Source organism: Chiloscyllium punctatum, chromosome 12, assembly GCF_047496795.1.
Source record: "Chiloscyllium punctatum isolate Juve2018m chromosome 12, sChiPun1.3, whole genome shotgun sequence".
NCBI classification, from domain to species: domain Eukaryota; kingdom Metazoa; phylum Chordata; class Chondrichthyes; order Orectolobiformes; family Hemiscylliidae; genus Chiloscyllium; species Chiloscyllium punctatum.
In genome coordinates, this window is record NC_092750.1 from 33,000,792 (window position 1) to 33,013,976 (window position 13,185).

General features: G+C 38.8%; 1 protein-coding gene across 5 annotated transcripts in view; it reads right to left on the reverse strand.

Moving 5' to 3' along the window:
• Positions 1–575: 575 nt before the first annotated feature.
• Positions 576–13,185, reverse strand: part of chdh (choline dehydrogenase) — a 97,722-nt gene continuing 85,112 nt past the window's right edge. For all 5 annotated transcript variants that reach the window (XM_072582301.1, XM_072582299.1, XM_072582297.1 and 2 more), the window contains 5 exons: positions 8,717–8,846; positions 8,486–8,620; positions 5,971–6,113; positions 2,103–2,205; positions 576–1,255 (listed from right to left, as the gene is read on the reverse strand). In XM_072582301.1, coding sequence (XP_072438402.1) covers positions 852–1,255; positions 2,103–2,205; positions 5,971–6,113; positions 8,486–8,620; positions 8,717–8,846 — 915 coding nt within the window. In that variant the 3' untranslated portion in view covers positions 576–851. The remainder of the gene's footprint in view (positions 1,256–2,102; positions 2,206–5,970; positions 6,114–8,485; positions 8,621–8,716; positions 8,847–13,185) is intronic.

A 13,185-nucleotide genomic window follows, 5' to 3' on the forward strand; every position in this document is an offset into this window, starting at 1 on the left:
TAGGTTGGATAGAAAGGCACTTTTTCCATTAGCAGACTGACCAATAACAAGGGGGCAAAGGTTTAAGCTAAAAGGTAGAAGGCTAAGTTGAGGTGATTTCTTTTTCACTCAGATGGTGGTGGGATTTTGAAAGCCACTGTCTAAAAGAATGGTTGAATCAGAAACTCTGAACATTAAAGTAGTGTTAGGTGAAGGGGTAAATGTAGGGGAATGGGTGGGTTGCTCTTCGGAGGGTCAGTGTGGACTTGTTGGGCCGAAGGGCCTGTTTCCACACTGTAAGTAATCTAATCTAATCTAGTCTAGTCAGATCTTCATTGACCAGCACAGACATGATAGACCAAATAGATGTCACAGTACAGAAGCAGACTGAGTCAACTTTTCTCAACAGTTGAATATTTGAATAAGGCTACAGCAGTATCCGTTAAGCTATTATAAATCAACGACAAATTTGGATATTAACCAATGGGTTATATCACTGTGTGTACTTTGCATGACTGATGCATAAGCAAACCAAAAGCCTTATCATCTTGCCTAGGGTTGAACAATGATATCAGACATAACATGAGATACAAATATTAGGTGAAATACATGATATTTAATGTGATTAACTGACTAAATGAAGAAATATTTCATTGAAAATGAAAGGATACAAAGAATGCAAGATATAAAATTAGGCTCAAAAACATTCTACTTTGTACCAATTAGGTCATTAACAAAAATTTGGGGGTTTTCACATTTTATTGAGTACAATTTTAAATATTCTACCTTTTGTCCATTGGTTAAAAAATCATTTTTTTTCCTCACGCAAAAGGAGAGAATTTAAATCTGTGTCACCTTTGCATTGTCAAAAATTAAGATTTGTGTTTATAAACAGGAACGTCCTTGTCACAAAGTGCTGGACACCCCTTGATGATGTCAGCAGCCTTCTCAGCCAACATGATTGTAGGGGCATTTAAATTGCCACTAACAACACTTGGCATTATCGAAGAATCAACAACCCGCAGGTTCTCCACCCCTATAACTCTAGTCTCGGTGTCAACAACTGCCATGGGATCAGAAGGTTGGCCCATTTTACAGGTGCATGATGGATGGTAGGCACTGTCAGCTTTTTCTCTCACAAATGCATCAATTTCCTTATCTGTTTGGATATGGCTTCCAGGTGTGATCTCTGGACCACGGAATCTATCAAATGCCTTTTGAGCAAAAATTTCCCTGCTTAGCTTCACTGATTCACGGAGTTCCAGGACATCAGTTTCTGCAAAAATGATCAATTACTTCAATGAGACCAAAAGTTAAAACAAAGTAATGTTACACAAATATGTAAATATAAATCAGAGCTTATTTTGCTTTAGATAAATGTGTTCTGCAACTAAGATGTTCTTGTCAAAATTCCAAAAGAGAATTATTTTATGTTGAAACATTCCATTTGAAGGGTGGAATATGGAAGTGTCACCATGTCAGCACACATGGGACCCAGAGTAGTATTTTGCTGGTCTGGCCAGTTCCCAACAGTTTTAAACCTAACCAGAGAGCCAGTAGCTCAATAGTGCCCTTGATGCCAGTGGCCATTTCTGAGGTTCCAGCTGTATGGACAGGGGCATCCTTGAAGAGATTTAAATAAATTAGGGCAGTCACAATTGGGGTCAGGGGTGTCATGGAGTACTGGCAGCATTGATGTCGCAGTAACAGCCACTGTCTCCAAGGGCCTTTTCATAGACAGGATACACTATTGGGCCCTACTGGGAGACCATCAGCTCTTGCTGAGTAGTCACCACACTCCGTCAGTTTTTCACTGATGTCAAAATGGCACAGCAATGATGGGACATCAACTTCCCAACTAACCCTCCTCTCCCAAAGCAATCCTGCACCATTCGACTAGCCTTTCCATCCCATAAACAGCCTAGAAAATTCCAGCCATTGATGCTAACCAATGCTGAGAAAACTACAATAGAAATTCACTATTTCCTAATCAAGGAAATTCAGCTCTTTTTTAAATAAGTTATTTATAGTTTATGGCATATCACCAAACACATATTGACTGAACTTCACCAAATGTATAAATACAGTAATTTATTATGACTAAAATAGAAAGGGATAACTACCTGTCGATAAATAGTTTGGTTCAATAACTGGATGGTCTTTGGGGTTTGCACTCTTGAGCTTCATCCAACCCACACTTGTGGGTCTCATTGGGCCCACATGAACCTAACAAAAGAGTCAAATAAAATATTTTGAAGAATTCAGAAGATCAGCTTGAAGGTACACAGTAGGTCATTTTTTTGATAAGTCCGCTAAGGAAATAATGATTCAATTAAATTACATAAAAGAGATTCTGTGTCCGGTAGCAAACTGACCTTCAAACATCTTTTAAAACACAAAACATACCAAATGTTTGAAACACTGAAAATCAAATTAGGTGAGCCTTTATTGATAAATCACTGAGTCAAGTCCATAGACAATTTTAACCTTGTTACTATCTCTGTTAGATAATACCAGCATACTGAGAAGATTTTCCATTGGTACGGCGAGGCTTGTGTAATGGTCTAATTAGTTTTCAACAGATTACACAACATTTACTCATTTAACCATTTTACTCCATTCTCTTCATTTCGCTTTGTGTTTGAAGCATTTCAGACTACTGGTTAGCTCAGAGGATCAATGGCTATGCCCCAAACCACAACAATTTCCTGTCTTTATCCAAACTTCTATTCCATGTTAACCTAATTGACATTGCTCAAATTGACATTGACTTTAGCCTCCAGAACATTACATGTAATTTCTGCAGTTATATCTTGACTTCACCTTCTTCGTCATTTCCTGATTTTTGTAACAATTGAACTCAGTAAACTTTTCAAATCATTCAATTCAAGTACATTCAATTACTTAGATGGGACTGACAGTTTAAAACGAAAATTCAAATAGGCCAAAAGTAACAGTAGAACAAAAAGGTCATATATGTTTCAGTGAGCAAAACATTACACATAGTAAACACTTTCAGCCCAAGTAATTTGCTGTCACAGTAGTGTTGCGATTTTCCTGGACTTAATCTAAAGTGATTGTTAGCTCCTGAGGGTTTACTTGTTGTCCCTTTTCTTGCCCACCCTAGTCTCTACTAAACCCCACTTCCACAGTGAGGGCTTTTCCCTTATGATTCTTCCGCTAGCACAAGCTAGATAAATCTTCCAGTGTTGTTTCAATTTCTTCTGAGAAGATTTCGAGTGCAAGCTTCCACCCACATTCCTGCACAGTTACCTGTAGCAATAACTCAGCTTCTAGCTACTCTCCCTTTCCTGGAACACTGCACTGCCTGAGAAATTCAGTGACATTTTAAAGAGGAAACTTGCAACACATTCTTACAATGGCTTACCAAGGACCCTTACCCCTCCCAAAGCCTGTTTCATGGGAGGTCACAGGGCACATATTCAGGTAGAAATCTGATTTAAAACCCTCAAGCCCCCAACTCTCTTTAATCCTGAAAGTAAATAGATAGTTTAAAGCATAACTGATTGCAACCCAACATGGTCAACACCTTCTTGAGACTTTGAAAGAAAGCACTCTAAGCAAGTAAATATGTATGCTGCTTTTGTTACTGCCAAGAGTGAGCACTTCTTTCCAAACAACAGCTCAGATCTCCCTTTAAACTTTCACAGCCAAGTTACATTGGCCTGTTGCTGAGTAGATTTCAGAACAGGTCAAAAGATCGCATTTATTTTCACCCTAAACTAAAGATAGAGTCCCAAACACAATCTTATAAGTCTTATATTTGTAATATAATTAATTGCAGTTATCTTTTTTTTTAAACCACACATGAATCTATTCAATAAGGCTGTACAGCAGTTTGCCTTTTTTTTAAACTCATGGGAAGTGAGCATCACTGGCTGGGCCAGCATTAAATGCCCATCCCTAATTTCTCTGAGAAGGAGGTGGCCGGCTGCCTTCTTGAACTGTTGCAATCCGCTTAGTGTAGACACACTCACAATGCCACCACCAAGAAAGGACTTCCAGGATTTTGACCTAGCGACACTGAGGAACAGCAAAATATTGCCAACTCAGAACGGTGTAGGGGAACTTATAGGTGATGATGTTTCACTTAGTGTAACTGCCTTAGTGTTTCTGAATGGTAGTGGTCGTGGAATTAAAACATACTATCAAATTAGCCTGGTGAATTTCTTCAATGCATCTTGTAGATGGTACACACTGTTGCGACTGAGCATGGGTAGTGGGGGGAATGAATGTTTATGGATACGGTGCCAATTAAGCAGGGTGCATTGTCCTGGATGGTGTCAAACTTCTCAAGTGTTGTTGGAGCTCTACTCATCCCAGACAAGTGGGGAGGATTCCAACATACTCTTGGCTCACATCTTGTAAAAGATGCACAGGCTTTGGGGAGTCAGGAATGAGTTACCCGCTTCAGGATTCCTAGCTTCTGACCTGCTCTTGTACCTCTGTATTTATGTGGCTAATCATATCAGTTTTTGGTCAATACTAACCCCAAGAATACAGGCCTGGCCATTCAGGAGAGATGTTAGGAAGCATTTCTACACTCAGAGTAGTAGATGTTTGGAACTCTAGTCCATAAATGCCAGTGCATGCTGGATGAGTTGTTAGTTTTAAATCTGAGATAGATAATTTTTTAAGCAAAGTTATTAAGGGATGTGGGATTAAAGTAGGTAGATTGAGTTAGGTCACAGATCAGCCATGATCTTATTGAATGTTGGAGTGAGCTTAAGGGGCTGAATGGCATACTCATGTTCCTATGTTCCCTATGATTTGGGAGTCACCACATCCAATCCAAGTCACAAAAGAAAATATAAGGTTCTGATCATAATGTGCATCACTACTTCTTAACTTACAATTTGCTCACTTACAATCCTTCTAAAACATTTCTAGGATAATAAACAGATCATGCAAATAGCCTAATATCTTTCCAATTCCACTTAGAAAAGTACTTAGAAATAAGTGTGCATGAGTACCAAGTTGAAAAACTTTCTTCACTTGCTCTTTCTAATCTCTGCCAGACACTTAACATTATCAACTTAGAACTTGCAGAATTACTGAAATAAACGTGCACCATCACTTTAGACTTGGAATTCAATACATTAAATAACATTTTCAAACTAAGTTAAAATAAACCAGTCAATTGTATTATTATATAAACAAACATTTCCAAAGTTTTACTGTGGATAGCAAGAAAGATCTGTTAACAGTTTAAGAATAACTAAATACGCACAAGGGGAAAGAAAAGACCATTTCACCATGGAACATATATTCACACCAGTTTCCTCTTGGAAAAATTTAATAATTCAATAATAAAAATATGTACCAATCACTCCTATCAATCTCAAACTAAAAACAACATAAATTCAGTCATCACCCAAAGAATATCATCTCGACTTCCTTCTAAATGCTTCTAGTTGTGTTTGAAAAAATAAGTTTTAATACTACTTTTAAACTTGTATTTAAAAAGTGCTTTGTATACTTTCTCTAAAGTTAGAGTGCATGAAGTTCTTATATTGATTTATGCAAGACATATACAATATATAACCACCTTAGTAAGATAATTGAAAAGGTCATGAATATGAGAAATATATTAGTCTGTTTTATACAACAGTCAGAGGCTATGATAGAAAATTTCAAGCAGTTCATGGTGGTTTTGAACCAAATTCAAATTATAGTTTTTCTTATTTTTAATTATTATTGCTGCAACTGCTAAAGGCTCAATAAACATTTGCTAACAATTATTCCAAAAATTTTAAAGTTACACACCTAATTATGTAAAGTCATTATAATGTTGCCATGCTAAATTTCTTGATTCATAAAATGATAGTAGTTTATGAATGTAAAATACAATGTAACATTATGAATGTCAAACAAATTAAAAAGGGTCACACTTTCAATGGAAATTTACATATGCTCACTTTAACTTGCAGCCTTTTAGTGGTTAAGAAAACACACACATTAAGAGCTCACCTGATAAGCCTCCATGTTAGGCGCAACACGTCCATGATCTATCACCTGTGATGGCAAAAAATGGAACTGAATATCAGGATGAGTTGCCCCAGGATGACTTCTGATAAACCCACCAGTTTCTAAGTGAGCAGTCGCAGCTTCACCTGAAGAAAACAGTTGCATTAAAAATTACTTCATTCAGTAACGAAAACAGGCTGTCATAGGAGTACAGAATTTGTTCAAAAAACATATTCATTTATGATGTTACACAATTAATGTTTTAAATTTGAGATTTTATATGGTTTAATTAAAGCAAATTGTTATTATTATCTATTGCTTTGGTTTCAGAGCTATTATACAGCAAATACATCACTAAGACTCTTGCTGTCTTATTTGGAGGTACGGTAAAATTCTTATATGCTGAAATTAGATCATTTATGCTGCAAGATAAATACGTACTAGGGATACCTGATCCAGGTTGATTCACTGACTTCGAGAAACAGCTCCCGAGTCCTAAAATTGTCTAATTTCTTAAACTATTTGAAGATTTTTGTCACCCCACCCCACTCATTATTTTTGTTAAGGAGAGCTGTGTAACATTCATCTTATGTTTGCCGTACAAGTCTCTGGGTGAAACGGAATCTCTATTTTCCATCAACTTGGAGTGCAAAACTCATTTCATAAGCTTCTAAATGAAGGTAGGAACACATACCAGTTTGAGTAACCTGAAGGTATTCTGACATCAGCCTCAAAAAGAAATACTACATTTGTATCATGCCTTTATACCTGCCCCTTTGCATCTTTAAAGGAACTTTTAGCAGATTACTTTTAGCAGACCCAGGTAAATTTCAAACATAAAATTTTTCTAAAATTTAACATAATGAGAAGTCAGGAAGAACATTCTGCCAGGATGTACCTGAAAACTTTTATATACTTAACAACAGCCTCAAATTCTTCCCTGGGCAAAAGTGAGGACTGCAGATGCTGGAGATCAGAGTCTAGATCAGAGTGGTGCTGGAAAAGCACAGTAGGTCAAGCAGCATCCGAGGAGCAGGAAAATCGCTGGTCGGGCAAAAGCCCTTCATCAGGAATTAAGGCAGGGAGCCTCTGGGGTGGAGAGATAAATGGGAGCAGGGTTGGGCTGGGGAGAAGGTAGCCAAGAGTACAATAGGTGGATGGAGGTGGGGATGAAGGTGATAGGTTAGGGAGGAGGTTGGAGCGGATAGGTGGGAAGGAGGATTGGCAGGTAGGACAGGTCATGAGGATGGTGCTGAGCTAGCAGGTTGGAACTGGGGTAAGGTGGGGGGAGGGGAAATGAGGAAACTGATGAAGTCCACATTGATGCCCTGGGGTTGAAGTGTTCCGAGGCAGAAGATGAGGCGTTCTTCCTCCAGGCGTCGGGTGGTGAGGGAGTGGCAGTGGTGGCGGGCCAGGACCTGCATGTTCTCGGCAGAGTGGGAGGGGTAGTTGAAATGTTGAGCCACGGGGCGGTGGGGTTGATTGGTGCGAGTGTCCTGAAGATGTTCCCTAAAACGCTCTGCAAGGAGTCCAGTCTCCCAAATGTAAAGGAGACCGCATCAGGAGCAAAAGATACAATAAATGACATTGGTGGATGTGCAGGGCCACCACCCCGGAGGCTCCCTGCCTTCGTTCCTGATTAGGGGCTTTTGCCGAAACGTCGATTCTCCTGTTCCTCCAATGCTGCCTGACCAGCTGTGCTTTTCCAGCACCATTCTAATCTAGACTCTGAAATTCTTCTCTGCTTATTGTTGAGAAATATACACTAGGCATCTAACTTGACAGACTTTAAAATTAGGTTTGAGTCAAGTGGAATTCTAACTGCTCCAATGATTATTCTGTGCATCCAATTTGCTCTAGTTTAGTAGCATAAATGATATTCTATCCCATAATCCTTGCATTACTCTTCTGACTTAATTTGGTTTAATTTTGGGAAACTAAGAATCAGAGAGATAGCCTCAAACTCAGAGCCACCTTTTCAAGAACAAAATTAGGAAACATTTCTTAACCCCGAAAGAAGTAGAAGTTTGTAACATCTTTTCCACAAACTAGTACCGATGCTACTTCAATTGTAAAATCTAAGTTTAAGGAATTGATATATTTGTGTTATCCAAAGGTATTGAGGGACGCAGAGCAACGGCAGGGGTATGGAGTTAGGTTGCCAATAATCCACAATCTCATTCTACTTCTGCTATAGTTGTGTCGGCAGTACAAACTAATGTCCATATTTTGCCAACATTGACATGGATAGTACCAAAAAAACCCCAGACATGACCTGCTGGTATGCTAATTCCGATAATGAAAACTTTTAAATGAAAATTTAAAGGTGGCTCATGAAGTTTTCAAATTATGAAGCTGTGACTATTTTCTTTGATGGATTGCTCCATTCCAGGATTACTGTTGGGACACTGAATGATAAAACAATTTCAAATGGTCAACTGACTACTCATGCTCTTATGAGCCTAATGTATTAATGTTTATTTCAAGGTCCAATCACTGAAAGGTAACAAAATTCTACCTGTGAATTTCCAAAGCCATTCCAGGCCAATCTTGATCATCTTGAATGATTTCTGAGATTGGTATAGAGTAATAGGTTCAGTGCATTGTTGCTGTACATACAATTCCAGATGGTCTTGCAGATTCTGGCCAACACCTAGGAATAAGACAGTTACAACAATCATCAGAGCAGAAACTGGATTAAATTAATTAAATTAATACTTTGTTTCTTTCTGAATACTTAAATTATTACCAGGAAGGTGGCAAACAATAGGAATTCCCAATGCTTTAAGGTCATCTGCGTTACCAATGCCAGACAACATAAGAAGCTGGGGTGAGTTTATTGAACCTCCACTTAGGATTACGTCTTTTGTGGCATAGACCTACAAAGATAAACATAAACTAATCAATTATTACCAGAATTCTGGTTTCACAACACTACTTCACCTAAACAGAAAGTGCTGGAGAAAACTTAGCAAGTCTGGCAGCATCTGTAAAACGAAACACAGTTAATGCTTTAAATCCAATGATCCTTCGTCCAATGAACTGAAAAATATTATGCCGATGGTGGTGTTGGTGGCGTGCGGTGGGTTCGGGGGCAGCTGTGGTGAATGGACAATGAAATCAGTTGACTGTGCTGGGAGCAATCCATACAAAACAGGACCGAGGAACGTGGGGTAGGTAACAAACATGGAGAAAATTGTTTTGATGTTGTGCAACTATGACAAATAGTCTGGTGCAGCCTTGGACAGCAAGTCCAAAGCAGAGAATCCACCTAGCCTGCATATTCCTGATACTATGGGCAATTTAGCATGTCCAATCCACCCAATCTGCACATCTTTGTGACTGTGGGAGGAAACTGGAGCACCCAGAAGAAATCCACGCAGACATGGAGAGAATGTAGAAACTCCACACAGACATTGCCCAAGGCTGGAATCGAACCTGGTGCTAACTACTGAGCCACCATGCCACTGCGTCCCCACCCCAATCTCTCTTAAAACCTAAAGCTTGATTAGCAATAACCGTTAACAAAAAGATGGTTTATATTTGACCCTGATTAGTTATAAGAATGGCTTTGTTTTTCTGTTAAGTTGAAATCACACTGAGATATTAAATATATTCTTGAAACATGGACTGGATTTTAACAACAGTTCAGAGATCTTACCAAAGCAATCCGCCTAACCACCACCTTAAATAATTTACTATTTATCAGATCGGAGGCAGACTTTCAACATACATTTCAGGTGTTCAGGCTGAAGTTTAAAAAATTTAAAACTATGGTGTTGTTCAATCAGCATGTAAAATGGATCATTGAGGATAGGGGTGACAGGTGAATGCAAGTTGATGCAAGTAAGGACTTGGGAAGCAGGTTTTTGGGTCACCTTAAATTTACAGAGGTTAAAATAAGGGAAGTTGGCCAGGAATACATTGTTATAGTTATGCCTATGAAGGCAATAAATGTACATGAGGGTTTTATCAGAAAATGAGATCAGGCAATTGTGGAGTTGAGCGATTTTTTTGTTAAGAGTTGGAAATCAACAGTTATAGTGATGATTCAGATATATGATTGGTAATACTGTTTGGAATCATATATGACACCAACATGACAAATAGTCTGGTGCAGCCTTGGACATTGAATCCAAAGCAGAGAACAAAGTTTGTGGTGATGACTGAAGATAATCACTTTATTTAAACAGAACAGCAATTTATGATGATTGGTCAAGAGAGTTGGCAGTGAAGTAGAGTTGAGTGTCTTCAGCGCACACATGGAAACCGTCAACTTGTTCTTGAATGATAATACAAGCAAACAGTATACTGATGAGAAATCAGCAGAGGACAAAGACAGATCCTCATGAAATGGTGGGAGAGCAGGAAGATTTGAAGGAAGGCTGAAGATAGAGAAGTTAACAATTATTAGGTAATATGACAACAAGCACACCCTGCATAAAGAAGTTTCTTCTAAATTCCCTCTAGTTACATTAATGACACATAATTTGGGCTCACACATAAATAGAAACTTTTTCTATGTCTAAGGGTGATGATTTAGAACTGGATGTTCCTCAAGGCATGTTTTTCAGTATCAAATGAACATGGCGTATCCATTCCAACCAGGTGGTCACACACAGGCTCAAATTTAAGCTTTGAGCCTCAGCAACATTATCAAAGCAGGCTCCTATCATTTATCATTTCTCCATGAACAGAATACCTGCCTCTTCCATGTGACTCATTATCTGGGTGGCAGCTGCTTGCTCGGCTCACTCAAGCAAACCCAAGCAAAGGAGGCTTGACATCTCTGCCTAGACCAGCCCAATGTTTCTTAATCAGGTGTTTCTGCTAAGGAATGACGCAATATCTGTGGTGGATTGTCGATTGTTGGGGGAAAAAAAGAACATCTGGTTCACTAGTGTCCTTGAAGGATGGAAATTGCCATCTTTAAGGGCCCTTTAGTGGTGCAGTGGTAGTGTCCATACTCTGGACTGAGAGGCCTAGGTTCAAGTCCCACCTGCTCCAGAAGTGTGTAGTAACATTTCTGAACTGGTTGATTAGGAAAAATAGGTTAAAAAAAAGCACGTATCTGTGGCTGCTGCAGACGCCAGAATAAAATCATGACCCAATATTGAGTTGATTTTTGCTGAGGCATTCTTTGGCATTCAACATTGATCTCCGAAATTGCTTCATACTACACCTGTTTATATCATAAAATGGACACAATAAGATTAACTTTCTAACATTTTTAACTTTAAAGTGTTGAATATGCATGAAAAGACAGGTGCAAAAACATGTTTGGACAAGGTGAATTCCAAAGAAAATTGAGGATGGGAGGCAATGTGAATACTGCAGTATTTGTGTGTCAAAGTGATTCAGCCATTAACATGAGGAGGACACAGAGAGGCTGCAAAGAGATGTTGGCTGGTTAAGTGAGTGAGTGGGCAACAAGGTGTCATCTAGATTCTAATGTGAGGAAGCGTGAGAGATGATTCACTTTGGTTGTAAGAATAAAAAAGGTAGTCTCAGGGTTGTGAACAGGTTCCATTCTGGAATCCATTTGGAAGTCGATTTGTGCACAAGTCAGAACACAATGCAGGACAAAGCAAAGCAGCTATTCGTAAGTACAGGAAACATTTGTATGTTGGGTCTTTGAAGTTACACTCATGTATAGGATCACATTCATAAGTTGGACATTCATCAAGCGGACACAGCCTGTATCTTTTAAAAGCTCTGAAACTTTAACTTTTTTTTATTCACTCGTGGCATGTGGACATCACTGATGGGCTAGCATTCATTGTCTGTCTATAGTTGCCCTTGCAAAGGAGAAGGTGAGCTGTATATCAACCCAATCATTAACAACAGATAAGTAAGCTCTTTGGCATTGCAGTAGTGAACCAGGATACCTGGGTTCAAATTAGACCTGCCCCATTGGTATAAAATAAAATCTCTGAACAGGATGATTAAAGCATATCTAACAACAGATAACTGGGAAATTTTAAAATTATGGCTGAGATTAGGTGCTGACTGCACAAGGTATGAGGTGACATTTTCATCAGTGGCTAGTCCTTCCCACAATCACCCAATTCCAGCACAGATTAAGCTCCAAGTATTCACGGAGCCTTGCCAACAAAATCCTGTATAGCCAGAATCAGAGCTCAGCAGCAACAGTGAGTGGAAAGCTTGACTGGAGGCCCAGGCAACACAGACATAAAGAGCTGTACTCGTGAAAAGATGAGTGTGCCTTTTTGGGATATCATGAGGCTACACTCACAGCTAGATATGTTTTCAGAATCGGGGATGGAGTAATTTTCAACAGCCACACCCTTTCCCCTCAGCAAAATCTTCAACTTCTCCCAGATTTAGGCAAAGAGGACCCCTTTCCCCAACATGACACACAGGTGTCTCTATCAGGAAAACAGTAACTCTTCTTGCCTGCCGGTACAGTAGGTAATTAAACCAGTGGTCGAGGCTCTTAAGTGGCCTTTAATTTATCACTGAAGGATTGTTATTTGTTGCAGATCAGGGATGTCTCCCATTGATTTTCCTGCCTAAAACTTCATAGCTGAGGCAGCAGCAGCTGTCTCACCAGTACTAATGCAGCCATCACTTGCCTTTCTTGCTATTTCTTGCCAGAGGAAAATCCCACCCAATGCAAATTAAGCAAAAATAATTTTCTATTAGCAATTCCAAGAAAAAGCAATACATCAGCACCATTCTCTATATCTGAACAAAGAAGGAATTTCCATAAACATATTAGTGATCTACATGTAGTTTGGAAAGCAAAGTGTTACACGGTCATCACAAAACAATGACTCTTTGTTCATAAATTGGAAGAAACTCAAAAACAATTGGAACACTACAACAATGCTACTTTGTGCTTTCACTAATACTAAAGTCTGTGATAACGTATCATCTGTTCCAAGAGGGCATGTAGTGATAGATTAATAGTGAACAAACCCCTAAAACTATTTTATCTTCCTATATTTTAGATCTTAGCACATTTTAAAAGAAAGTAAATTAAAGGGGATATCAGAAGTAGTTGATGTAAAATATAACTTGAGTGCTACTTCAGTGTACAGTGTGAAGTCAGGAGCTAGTTGATGAGGGGAACTATAACTTAACTGAAATAAATACGCAAATTTAAATAACACAACAAAGAAGCCAAAGGGGTAATGTGACATGATTGCAGCATATCGGAGCTATTAGAAGCCATATCAGTCCATGGCAACTGTA